This window comes from Leopardus geoffroyi, chromosome X, assembly GCF_018350155.1.
Source record: "Leopardus geoffroyi isolate Oge1 chromosome X, O.geoffroyi_Oge1_pat1.0, whole genome shotgun sequence".
NCBI classification, from domain to species: domain Eukaryota; kingdom Metazoa; phylum Chordata; class Mammalia; order Carnivora; family Felidae; genus Leopardus; species Leopardus geoffroyi.
Genome location: NC_059343.1, coordinates 103,191,243 through 103,205,434, shown reverse-complemented (window position 1 = coordinate 103,205,434; position 14,192 = coordinate 103,191,243). Strand labels below are relative to the sequence as shown.

General features: G+C 40.5%; 1 protein-coding gene across 3 annotated transcripts in view; it reads left to right on the top strand.

Annotated features, from left to right (window-relative positions):
* The window catches only part of TENM1 (teneurin transmembrane protein 1), a 783,454-nt gene that overhangs the window by 437,049 nt on the left and 332,213 nt on the right, over window positions 1–14,192 (top strand). For 2 of the 3 annotated variants that reach the window (XM_045472379.1, XM_045472378.1), the window contains exon 6: window positions 2,318–2,558. In XM_045472379.1, the coding sequence (XP_045328335.1) occupies window positions 2,318–2,558 (241 nt within the window). Of the gene's footprint in view, window positions 1–1,699; window positions 1,860–2,317; window positions 2,559–14,192 lie in introns of those variants that run through there. The other variant, XM_045472380.1, reaches the window with a different exon arrangement.

The window sequence follows — 14,192 nt, the reverse complement described above, 5'->3', positions numbered from 1 at the left end:
CACATGGAAAGAGTACTCGGCCAGGAGTCATCAGACAGAGGCAGGCAGATTCATGCAAGTTGAGTGACTTTGAACAAGTCACTTCACCTTTCTGAGCCTTGGGTTCCTCATCTGTAAAATGGAGAGGGGAGGAGGGAATGCTGCACTGGGTTATCCCTGTGGTCATTTCCAGCCTGGAAGTTTCATCCTTCTACTGCATTCAATAAACAAGTAGTCACTGACAGACGCACTATGTCCAAGCACATTTGACATGAATTAAGCTTAATGGCTAGGGGAAAGGATTCTTATCTCCCCTCACAAATGAGAAGTTAACGTTTCTAAATGGCAGAGGCAGAATTCAAACCCAGGATTGCCATCCTCCCAAATCCTGTGCTCTTTGCACTGTGCAGGGCTGCATACCACTACACCCAACCGCCTTCCTTCTGACGCTGAAGGAGATAGGATCTAAGGAGGGAAGCAGACATATGAACAAATAGTCACGGTGTAAAGTGGTATGTCGCAAGTGAAAAATCCCGGAGATGTGGAGGATTCTGTGTCTCTAAATCTTAAGGAGGTAAAGAGAGCTCATGTGACAGAGATCTACAGGATAGTGCGTGGAGCACTGGCCGGAGAGTCTGGAGATATGGGTTCTAGGTTGGGCCATGCCAAGCGTCCCTGGACAAGCAGTCCTCTAGACATCAGTTTTCTCATCTGCAAAGTGAAAGGTCTTTTGGCTTCTAGCATTCAATGCTTCTTTGAGTCCCAAAGATGGAGAGCATGCTTCTAGTTATGGTTGTGAGTATGAGCCCAGAGGTTTAAAAAAATTAATGAGATGTTAAGTGCTTGTGATGATATTTTTAGTGGATATGGGATTTGGGCCGGACCTGGAATAATGGGGTTGATTTCAAAAATTCATGAAGCATTTTAGTTCCTTTTAAATATACAAGGGTAGCTGACTATCTAGTGGAATATTTTGTATAAAATGAATGATCACTACTCCCCTCCCTATCTATCTTTTGTACAATTCCCTTTTTCATACAGCAAGGATATTTAAAGGGAGAGCCATCTATAGTGGAAAACACAGCCAAGAATTTGTCATGCTCTTGGGGAACCAGTATCATTTTGAAATATGAAAACCATGCCAGTGTCTTCAAACTTCAAGTTTGAGGTAGAAGGATGGAAAGAAGTTATTTTTTTCCCTGTGATCAGCCACTGCAAAGCGAGTCTCAGCACAAACCAGCTGAGCCCTTTGCTAGGCATGGAAAGCCTCTGGCATTTTTCTGCTTTTCAACTCTCAGTCATTTGGGAGGTGGGACAAAGCCATGCTGTCTACAAAGTTTATCCAGAACGTGCTGGTGTTACAAGAGATCACTTGACATCTATTATGTTTCTCCTGTGGAAGAGAGGTGGCTATCAGCTACGATAGTGATTCCTTTTCAAAGGGGTTTAATTGGGACATTTCTCATGGGCCAAATCCTAACTCGCTGTCTATACATGTGCCTGCCAGGAAAACAGTGGAAAAATACCAAACAACAGCAACAACAGAAGTCTGAGGACCTCGGTCCCAGGCTGCCCCTGCTACAAACAGGCAGGAAAAAAAAAAAATGGTTTCCTCTGCCTAAGCTGCTGCTAATATGGCAGAGCTCCTAGAAAGGTGTGGCAGGTGGCGGGGGGGTGGTGGACTGAGCTTTTCGTGGCCATGGAAATCTATATAATAACCTGAGCAAACTCCTTTTAGCCTGCCTTTTCCAAGCAGCACTGTTTCTTAGTTGGGGGCTGGCAAAGAGATGCATTTCACGCAGTTGAGTTACACACTCGAGAGCTGTTTCTCTGAAGCACGGATTTGCTCCTGTGTAGGCAGGCTAGCATCCTTTCCCGAGGTAAGCCAGAAGGTGGCCTTATACTTTTATTTGAAGTGTCGGATGATTTTTTTTCTCGCAACAAATTTGTGCCTTTCACTGGTATTTTCCGAAGTGAGACTTTTGCAACTGATGGAAATCGGTTCACTTCTGTTCTGTAACTTAGTGTCTTGTTGATGATTTATTTGTTCGGTAGCAGAAACTATGACAAATTGTGTGAGGCAGCCTCATTTACTTCTTAGCTGCTATAGCCCTGAAGAATTTACATGCAAATGCAACTGTGAATGTTTCACATTTCAGAAGCGTGCTGCACGTGTTTTTGTAAGTTAAGTGACATTTTTACAGATAGACTGAACTTAAAACTCTGCCCCCATCCCACAGGTTATATTATTCTGAAATCTTGAGTCTGACAAGCTGTGTTTCCCTGACTGCCAAGTGGGAGAGTAAGTCTCTATTTTGTGTTCTTCTCTTTTCTTTAGACATGCAGAGCAGCCCACACAACCAGTTCACCTTCAGACCCCTCCCGCCTCCACCACCGCCTCCGCATGCGTGCACCTGTGCCAGGAAACCACCCCCTGCAGCCGACTCTCTTCAGAGGAGATCGATGACTACCCGAAGCCAGCCCAGCCCAGCTGCTCCAGCTCCCCCAACCAGTACACAGGATTCTGTTCATCTGCATAACAGCTGGGTCTTGAATAGCAACATACCATTGGAGACCAGGTACTTGAGCTCTTATCGATCCCAGTAACTTAAATATTGGCAGAGGATGATTCCACTGAGTGCAGAAACTCATGTCACCGTAGACATCTGCAGCGACACACAAATGCACGCAGGGATACACCCCCAGAGGTTCGGGCAAAAGGCAGACCCCTATAAGCAGAGACGTGCACGTGGGCACACACGTCTGGATTCAGGCGTGCTCACAGACATGGACGAGATCAGGTTCACGTGGAAAGATGAAACACAGATGCATAAACACCCCACGGGCAGCCATCCACAAAAACCTAGGAAACGAAGCAATTATCTAAACTATCATCGCATCCTCAAAGTAAAAGGCAGTTGTACCCTGTTGCAAGAAATTGCAACATTACAGGAAAATCCAGACACAGTTGGAGGAACGGCGATACTTCGGGTTTTATTGTAAGATTCTTTTGAAAAGTAAGTTGACTTCAGAGTTTTTAAAAAAGGAATTTTAAAACAACCTTTTTAAAAAGAACCTTTTAAAAAAGGACCTTCATAAACTGGAGGTCCGTGTGTCCTTTTAAAAACTCGATCCTGCCTTTAGGGTGAAGTTTGGTCTTTTGACCAAAAAGTTTGCCTCTGTTTTTCCAGCACTTCATGTATTTGGGTTTTCAGAGTCATTCCTCAAATCTCTGTCATGGGGTTAAAGTTCTACTCCTCCCCCGTTGTAGAATAGACGCTAGCACTAGATGCAATTAAATGAGAAATTATTCATCTTAAACTAAAAAAATTCCAACTTTCTAGTAAACATTACCTAGAAAAATGTTACGTATTAAACATTAACATAGAAAAACATTACCTAATAAAATATATTATTTTGTTAATCTTTTAAATTCAAGGACTGCCCCTTGCCTTCTATACGCCTTATTTACATCTACTACTGAAGCTTTTTCTGAGCACATTTGTATGTAAACAAGGGGTATAATATATCACTTGATAAGCAATGTGTGATGTCAACTCTGATCAATTTCTGTCCCAATATTTGGGAATTGGAATGGAAAGGGGAGGACTAATAAACCGACATTATAAGACTGCTTATTTTTTTCTTAGCATATTAAGTTATATGCCAGCCATGGCATCAGTGAGTATGTCATCACCAACAAACTGAGAGCATTATGGCTCAAATCCAGGAAATTCTGTATCATCCATCACTACTGGATTAAATAGATTCATAAAGTGATATTTCTGTTATCTCCCAAGAGAAAATACAGCAGTCAGCTCCGATGGTGAAGATAACCCAATTAGAACTGTACTAGTGACAGTGTTTGTGTATCGTTTCTTTTTTTTTTTTTTTTTAATTGAGAGAGGGTGGTGAATGAAGTGAGAGAAGCAGAGAACAATGGGTATCTTCAAGGAGATTTTGCTAATGTTGGTGATTTACTCATCTTCTTTAAAAATGTACTCATTCTTTTAATTCCTTTGTAGGGCTTAGTGATAGAGAGCTAAGGAAGCAGTGGTGGGGGGGCAATCTGGTTATCTAGCAATCATGACAAGCAAAACATACTTCCTTCCCCCTAAGAAGCCAAATAACAGGAAATCTGGAAGGAGGGTGGGGAATGGGCTCAGGCAAATGGAGAGAGAAAACTATTCTTATTTGAAATGTACATCTAGGCATGTTTGCACAAACTGCACCCACGGACCTTCTGTATCTATGCAAGGAATGTATTAATTGGTCTCAGCTTCTTAAGACGCAGAGAAGAACATAAGTTTTCATGTGAGATTGTGCAGAAAGTACCTTTTTAGTACATTTGGTAATATATTCAGTATCACAAAGACAAATTTTCTACAAACCTAGAAACCCCATCAGCCTGATGAGCTAGGGTTTTCCAAATATATCCTTTCAAGTGTTTGTTTCACATGCAGTCAGTAAAGGGTATCTCTGTGGGCACACTGGCACTTACTCATGAGCTGTGTAACATAACCTCTCTGAGCCTCAGCTTCCTCAGCTGTGAAAATGAATGTAAAAATGCCTGTCTCAATGTTTGTGGAAGATCAAGCTGGTGTGGCAGAAAGTGCTTCGTACACTGCAGAGCATTAAGCAATTCAAAGGTAGTACTGCTGTCCTTACTAAGTGGTCACCTGCCTCAGCTTAAATGGCTCCAAAATAGGTAATTGATTCATTCCTGAGGCATTCCATTCCACCTCCAGCAACTCCGGGAGGATTCCTACTGAACCGAAATCTCCCACCTCTTAACATTTCTCCCAGATCTGGTTCTGCGATCTCACAGAATAAATAAAATCCCTCACACCCCTGATGGCCCTTCACCGTTCCTGATTCTGTACTTCTCTGACGTAAATGTTTCCCCAGTTCCCTCAACATTTCCTCACATTGGCTGGTTTCAAATCCTCCTCCAGCCTGGTCTCGGTAGAGCACAGTTCCACACTGCTGACCAAACTCCTCTTGAAGTGTCATGGCCAGGGCTGAATGCAGGTGGGGGGGGGGGGGTGGTTATTAGACTCCTTGGTGGCAAGGTGCAGAGTTCATTCAGGTCACCTCAAATAATTGAGAACATCTTTTCAAGATAAAGTAGTTGCCCCTTTCTGCAGTTTCAGTTACCCACGCTCCACCGAGGTCTGGAAGCAGATGTTCTTCCTTCTGACTTATCGTCAGAAGGTCAGTAGTAGCTTCACACACTGCATCATTGGCCTCACTTCATCTTATCACGTAGGCATTTTATCGTGTCCCATCACCACAAGAAGCGCGAGTACGGTACAGTAAGACATTTTGAGAGAAAGACCACGTTCGCATAAGTTCCTATAATATATTGTTATAATTGTTCTATTTTATTATTGTTGTTGTTAATCTCTTAATGTACCTAATATATAAATGAAACTTTATCATAGGTATGTATAGGAAAAAACCTAGTATATATAGGGTTTAGTACTATTTGTGGTTTCAGGCATCCACTGAGGGTTTTGGAATGTATCCCCCTTGGATAAGGGGAGACAACAGTATTCTCTCAGTCAGGTGAGGCCAAGGGAGAAAAAGGGCCACCTTTTTCTATGTAATTAAACATACAGCATGGCCACCTATGGCTGCCTCTTGAGCAAGGGTGGGTAGCAGAGCTGATGTACCTCAGATGGGACTCTCAGCAATCACCTTGATTGACTCGTTCAGAAATTTGTGCTATTACCAACAATCAGTTGTCTCCTTTGTTCTAAACTAAATACTTCTGTTAATGCTGTCTGTGCCAATGTCAGCTTTTTTTGTGGCTACATAACACTACCGATATATTGTTGAGAACGCTTAGTAACCAAACTCTTAAAACTTCGTAACAAGTTCTGAGGCTAAGCCACTTTTATTCTAAAATTACATAGTTGGAGCTTTTTTAATTGTGTGTTTGGGATGGGGGGCAGGTGGAAATACGTTTAGAGCCTTGATTGGGCTTCATTTGATTTCACCTTGTTAGCTTGTGGAGATGTAATTGAATTCTAATTCTGCCATACGAGGTATTTGCATTGTATTGCTCCCATAATTGTGTCATCTGCAGTTTTGTGAGGTATGCTTTCCTCATTTCTAGGTAAGTCATTACTGGGACAAGATCAAGGTCAGCGCTCTGTGGCATGCCAGTGGAATCCTTCCTGTGGGTTGACGCTTGTCCATCAGGCAACGTTGTTTTGCTAGCACACAACCCACATTTCTCCCACCTTGTTCACAGGCATATGATGAGGGACCTCGTCAGATGCTTTGCTGATATCCAGATACAGTATACCTACATTTTTACTGATCTGCCAATCCAAAAACCATGTCAAAAATAGAAATGAAATGAGATTTGTCTAACATGACTTGTTCTTGGAGAATTTGTGCTGCCTTCTCATGGTTACTATCTTTTTAAAAAGTGCTTACAAATCATCCTTGTAATAACATGTTCTAGAATTGTGCACTCAGTCAACATGATATCCGTTGGTCTAGTCTAAACATCTCATGCGCTTCCTGTTCCTTTTAAAAACCAAAGCCAATGTTTGCTGTCTCCGGTCTTCTGGCACCTATCACCCACACCACAGTCCTGAAACTTTAGCAACTATGACTAGGCAATAAAATCTATAAGACTTGTCACCACTCCCGGGATAGAATTTTAATTCATTCAGAACAGTTGAGTGCCTTCTTAGGAACACTTTGACTATCTTAGACTTCAGTTTATGGTTTACTGATGTTTTCTTTACCCTTTTAGGTCTATGATCATTCTTTTCCACAGGGAAGACTAGTCATTGAGAAGGCCTCCCTGATCTCGGTCATGCCATAGCATTGCATGAGTGACACATCTATCCAATCCATAATCTAAACATATATCTAAGAACAACCCAACAACTTTCTGTCATCTTTAGTAGTTTTTTTTTCAAGCTTCAGGCTCATTTGGTGTATGAACTTTCTTAGCATTATTTTCATCACACTATCTTACATTTATTTATCCTTGATTTTCATCTCTTTCTTTTGTTAAGTGTTCTTTGGAAATCTAAACTGAATGGAGAGCACCCAGTACAGGCATACTGGTTTCAATAGGCAAGAAACTTTTCCAACTCTTTTTTTTTAATTTTTTAATCTTTATTGAGAGAGAGAGAGAGAGAGAGCAGAGAAGGGACAGAGAGAGAGAATCAGACCCAGAATCTGAAGTAGGATCCAGGCTCTGAGCTGTCAGCACAGAGTCCGACATGGGGCTCGAACTCACAGACCCTGTGAGATCATGACCTGAGCTGAAGTCGGGACCCTTAACTGACTGAGCCGCCCAGGCAGCCCACACCTTTCCAACTCTTAATCCATCTCCTTTTTTGAAATATCTCAGGGTATGGAATCATACTGACTTCACTTTAAAGAACTGCTTTCCTGAAGTCTAGGGTTTTGCTTCATAGTGTATCTTAGGAACTCTTAAGCTAATATGGTTGCTTTCTTGAAAGGTTCCTATCACCTTAACTCACCAGTTTCTCTTTTCTACTCAGTGAGAGAAGCAAATATCCTTAATTTCTTTACCTTCTAGGAGGTAGAGTTTTCAACAAGGGAGGTGGGGGACCTGTCACCTACCTGCCTTGATTAAATGATGCATCTAGCAGATGTCTTTGGAGTTGAAATCACTCATGTTTATTTCGCCTTGCTCTTAGGGCACTTTTGTGGTATGTATTGGAAATGAGCATCCATTTCCTCCAACTGGGCAAGTGGCTTATTGTAGACTCCCTGATCCAGCATCTGTTACCTGTATGAACTTGGACATATTATGTAACATTGCCACGCCTCAGTTTTCTCATCTGGAAAGTAAGGATGACAGTAGCACCTACTCATAAAGTCGTTGTAAGGATTAAAGGAGTTAGTATCTGCAATGTATTTTCAAGCAGCCAGGCATATAGTAAACACTTGATAAATGTTAGAATAATAATACCAACAGTTATTATACACAAGAAACAGCTCTACTTTTGTCCCTTTCTATTTCTGTCTTCATCTAATTAAAGATGTTTCTACCCTTATGTCCATGCTTTCCCCAGGTAAACACGACAACCCTTCACTTTTCTCTTAGCATGCTTTCAAATAGGATATACTCTTTCACCACGGTGTTAGTCCAGTTAGACTGCTGTAACAAAGATGCCATAGACTGGGTTCTTTAAACAGCAGGGATTTATTTCTCACAGTTCTGGCGGCTGGGAACTGTAAGTCTAAGGCACTGGCAAATCTGGTGTCTGGTGAAAGCCCACTTCCTATTTCATAGACTGCTATCTTCTCACTGTCTCCTCACATGGCAGAAAAGACAAGGGAGCTCTCTAGGGTTTTCCATTCATAAGGTCCCATTCATGAGAGCTCCACCCTCACGACCTCATCACCTCCTAAAGGCTCCACCTCAGAATACCAACACGCTGGAAGTTAGGTTTCAACATAGGAATTTTGGGAGGATACATTCAATCTATGGCAACCACCAAATTCCAATCATTAGAACCATTCCCTCCCCTAGGTTTTGACCGCACATGTCTATGAGGCTTTGTAAGACTGCCCTGTGATAAATCTACAGAACGGCTTTTAGATTCTTCCCTGCCTTCTGTCATTCATAGAAATAATTCCCCCACTACCCACTACGTTCAGGATTATGTCCTGCCCTGAGCCCTCCCTTACTCAGAGATCAGCCTTTCCAGCTCCTCCTCTAAGCCTTTTCTTGGATTACCTTTTTTGCAGCGGAGTCAGAGATGCATCTTTCACAACCTGGAAAGATGGGCACATTGCCAAAGATGAAGATGGACAGTCTGGGTGATGTGTGTCAGTGTGTGCGCTCAAACAGCACTGGACCGAGTGACTTAATATGGTCATGAACTGGGATGCGTCACTGACCCTCCATGGGCCTCAATTCCCCATCTGTCCGGTGTAGGAAATGACAGATCCTCCCTTGTGTGCTTGTTCTGAGAACCAAATAAGATAATCCACGTAGACTGTCTCCTCAGAGCTGGGCACATAGAAAGTATACAATAAACATTATTTTTAACATAAAGTATACAATAAACATTATTTTTGATATACGAATCTGGTACTGACATGCTGGCAAAGAGGAGAATTCAGAATCACCAGAGTTCAGAGAGCCACATTAGCTTTGCTCTAAAAACATCTAATATTCACGTATACCTCTCAGTCTGTGGATTATTAAGCATTCCCTGCACAGCAAGGCATTCAGCAAACATTTACTGATTATTCGTCATGCACTACAGCTACTATGAGGAATAAGAGCCCACATACTCCAGAAGCTTATAGTACTTGTAATAATAATGATAGCTAAATATATAGCATCGCTACCTGCTGGACACCATTCTGGGTCTTCATAAGTCAGTTGCTTTAATCCTTAAAATAACTCCGTGCGGTAGATACTATTAGTGTCCCCATCTTCAACTGAGTGGTAAGGAAACTGAGGTAAGGACAGGTTAAAGAACTTTGAAAAATCCAACAGGTAGGAAGGAGCAGATCCAGGTCAGACTTTGAACCTTGGCTGTATACAGGGCCAGGGTCTTTATGTTCAACCACTTTCTGTAGTAAAGAAGGCAAAGTGAGGAGCGCCTGGGTGGCTCAGTCGGTTCAGTGTCCAACTTCAGCTCTCGCAGTCTGTGAGTTCGAGCCCCGCGTTGGGCTCTGTGCTCACAGTTCAGAGCCTGGAGCCTGCTTCGGATTCTGTGTCTTCCTCTCTCTCTGCCCCCACCCCCCATGCACTCTGTCTCTCTCTCTCAAAAACTTTAAAAAAATTTGAAAAAAAAAGAAGGCAAAGTGAAATAAATAACAGTATCATAAGTGCTTTATTAAATTGAAGTAATTCCAAGGTCAGAACACTTGGAGGTGGTAGATCTAACCCAGAGGAAGTGTGGAGGGAGGGAAATGGGAAAGTAGAGATTTTCCTGAGAAAATGACCTGAAAGTAATTTATTACTACTAATACATGTAATTAATAATAAAACCATGGGACAGCATTAGGTGCAAAATGAAGGAAAAGTCTACTCAAAGTCATGCATCATCACCAGTTACCAATTCAGTAATATTGTGTTATTCTTTCTATTCTTCCTCTCCCTCTTCCTCCATTTGCCATTTGTTGCCTATTTATTTACTTATTAAAGGATATTATTTCCCCAAACTGCTTTAACAGTTTAGTTTTTTCTAAATGTTTATTTATTTATTTTGAGAGAGAAAGGGAGGGGAGAGTGGGGAAGGGGCAGAGAAAGAGGGGGAGAGAGAATCCTAAGCAGGCTCTGCACTGTCAGTGCAGAGCTTGATGTGGGGCTCAATCTCATGAACCATGAGATCATGACCTGAGCCGAGATCAAGAGTCAGACACTTAACTGACTGAGCCACCCAGGCACCCCTCCATTGCCATTTAAACCCTCTTTACTAGGTTGTCTGGTTATGAGCAAATATATTCCTTTTAATACTAAGAAGAAATAATCATTCTCGAACCAAAAGTCCATAATTTTTAAGCTATGATCCAGAAATCAAAATTTCATTCTGAAATTCCTGCTGTTAAATTGCCATATTCTCTTTCCTTACCCAGAGACTCGTCCTTGGATATACTTCAGTTTGAAGATCCTTTTATTCTGATTCTTTTCCAGAAAGTCTTTTTTTCCCTTCCAAAGCTATTATATACCTTTAGTGGTACAATGTTGTGCCTTCTTCATAACAGTTGGAAGAGTGGTTAAGACTTTCAATTGTAGAAACCAACAGATGTGAGTTTGGGTTTGAATTTGTTCCTTATTAGCTGTCTGTACTTGGGAAAATTATTTAGCCTTTCTGAACCTTAGTTCCCTGACCTTGAAACTGGGTTAATAACACTCATTGTCATAATGTTGTTACAAGGGTTATTTTAGATCTCACATGTGATTTGTACACTCATTTTAGTTTCCTCCTCTATTTCTGTTCTTCCTCTGCATCATATTCCTCCTTTCTCCATTCCGTTGGCCCTGGCTTTTGCTACTAGCTTCTCAGAAACTGGACTTACTACTTTTCTTTCTATATTGGTCTCTCTATTCTGTCCATACACTTTGTATGTGAGTAGATTGCTCTGCCTTTAACACACAGCTAACTGGAGTAGTACTCATTTCTATCAGAAACTCAGACATCCCCCATTCCCTGCAGAGAACTGGGACAGTTCTCTTAGCTTTCTTGACCTCTTCATCCGATTTACTTTGAAATTGAATTACAGCCATTTTTAGTTTGCCTTATTTGCTTTCTTTGCTGTCCCTGAATTCAAACTCCTAACTCAAAGTTTACTTGATACTTTTTAAAAAAAAATTTTTTTAATGTTTATTTAGTTTTGAGAGACAGAGAGAGACAGAGTGTGAGCAGGGGAGGGGCAGAGAGAGAGAGCAAGACACAGAATCTGAAGAGGCTCCAGGCTCTGAGCTGTCAGCACAGAGCCCGATGCGGGGCTTGAACTCACAAGCCGTGAGATCATGACCTGAGCCGAAGTCGAACGCTTAACCGACTAAGCCACCCAGGCGCCCCTTGATACTCTTACCCGTGGGGAATTTTTGGCCAAATGTTGGCTCTAGACCTTAACTTTGACAAACCTTCAGTGATGATGATGGACATTAACCATGATCTAGTCACCAAAATGAGTCTTAAAGATTTTTCTGTGATATTTAATACTCTTGAGAACTTGGATTTGATATTAACATAACCACTTCAACTCACAAAGACAGATCATAACTGTGTGGAGGAGTCATGGCTGGCCAGAAGAGGGGGTAGCAACTATTTTCACTGATTTTTTTTTTTTTTTTTAGCATATTCTGACAGATGGCTGTAGCTTGGTATGAGGCTAACTGCCCTTGCTGGCTTTAGGCCAATGTGACATTTAAGTGGAGTCAACAGGGTTATTTTTACAAAGGAAGAGCCACGGCCATTGGTGGGGGAGGTGTTGGCAAAGAATAGAACAAGAAATGAAGTCTATATGACCCATGCTTGTTACCAGACTTCTAGAGCTAGTGTCTATCTTGGGGAAATAGGAAGCAACGTTCATTAGTAGTGATGACAGTGATTTAAATATCTATGGAATAATACTCTGTGAATATTAACCCGTAAATGTAAGTTCTCCAGTGGTAGTTATATTTCTTTGTTATATAGTACTGCTAAAATATACCTAACTTTCATAAGTAGGTTTTTTTTCTTTAGTACATTTGCAATGGAAAAATAGATTTAGAGACATAGTTTTTTCTTTCAATAATGACTAGAGGAAAAAAAGGGCTCAGAATGTACATATTCAGTGCTTAGATCCAACAATATCTCATGCTTTAATCCTTTAACAGCACTGGGGTTAGCAAAATCTATCTTCAGCCACAGATTTAAAGATTCTTTTTAAGACAGGAAAAGACTTCGTAGAACTAATCTATGACCTATAAATCCTGTTTACTACAGATGAGCAGGAATCAACCAAGCTTTTCAGCCTACACCAAATGATGGATGTGGAATATGTTAAATTTACATGAAGGAGAATTCTGTAGTCTTAAAAATATATTTTACAAATTCAGAGTAAAAATAGATCTATAATAGTCGATTGTGCTTAGGCAGTGAAGAGCAATATTTTGGAGATTATCGTGATACAGTCTCTAGTCACTTTGGTGGTGATGTTATTTTTAAAAATGCTTTTGATCTGACTATTTTCATTTTCATTTCAAAGTATAAACCATAAGCAAACATAATGTGTTTCATTTTTTAAGGAAGGGAAATTTCACCATAGGTGCGATGAAATCTGGTCTTAATATGGAGGAGATTTTTTTAGCAATGCAAATGTGAATCTAAACAGATGTTTTAGAGAATTTAAAAAAATGAGTTGATTGATGAAATATGTGAGTGTAGCAAACCAAAATTAAATTTTAGAGGAACCTCTGTACCACCCTTTTTGTCTCCCGTCCATCATATATACTTAACCTATCATGGGTTGTATATTTAAAATAGAAATATCTGGTTGTGATTAAGAAAGAAACTAGTTCTTAAAAACTTCATTGACTACAAAATTACTTATCCAGTTAATCATAATAAATATTTTCATTGCCGTGTCAAGTTAATAGACACTTGTCTGTTATATTTTACTAAAAGTATGAAATGTATTTGAAGTAACAAAGAATGATTTTCCTGTCAACTATTCTCCTTAATTTCTACAGAGATGTGTGTGTTTGCGTGTGTGTGTGTGTGTGTGTGTGTGCGCGCGCGCGCTTGTGTATCAAAGACATTCTACTAAACGTCTCCCTTTGGGAGAATCCAGCTGGTTCTTTATTAATTCCACAACACAAAAATGTTTGTAGCTTTAAAAGTAAAAGATAAGATCAGGTTAAGTCTTGAGGTCTTTGAAATGCCTCTGCAAGAATTGTGGAAGTGTGGTACCGACTATTACATTTAAAGAACAGGAAAGCTCAAAAAGAATTGCCCCCTTTGGCGAACAGATAAGCAAATAAACAGTAACATCTGCTTCTCCATTCTGTTCATCTTTTTTGGTGTGATATCTGAGGATATAAGCATGTGTATAATGTGAATAGTTTACATGAAAAACAGTTGAATGTAAATACTATGATAAATTAATTCTAGTGTAAATAAGTTTAAACCAATTTTGACAAATATTTGTTGAGTGCCCACCATGGATCAGCCAGTGTTCGAGTTGCTGGGGCTACAGCAGAGAACGAAGCAGACAAAAATCCCTGCCTTATGGAGCTTACATTCTAGTGGGGGAGATTGCCTTTATCCTAAAATGTAATTATATTGAGGCTAATAGTATCGCAGGACTTGTGGTCTAGTAGATGTAATATGTGAGAAGGGGGAGAGAAGCCAAAGATACATCTTCGGAGCTTTTTTTTTTTTTTTTTTTTTACCTGCCTTCACTTCCCCACAGCACCTTTCATGGAATTTTCCCTTATCTGTGGGCTCATAGCATCCTGTGTGTATGTCTATGAAGACCTTATTCCATTGTGTATTTGCACTCCAAATATTTTATTTACTTGTCTTTATTCCCTGCTGCAACTTGAGTGAGGGACTATGTCTTCTTTTTCTACTTTGATTCCTCAGTGCTTAGCTCATAATGTTTAACAAAATTTTTGTAAGGTATATGGACAGACAGAGTAACTGAGCGGGGAATTACAGATGGAGCAGATTTCTGAAATCAGAAATAGTAGTTGGTAGAAG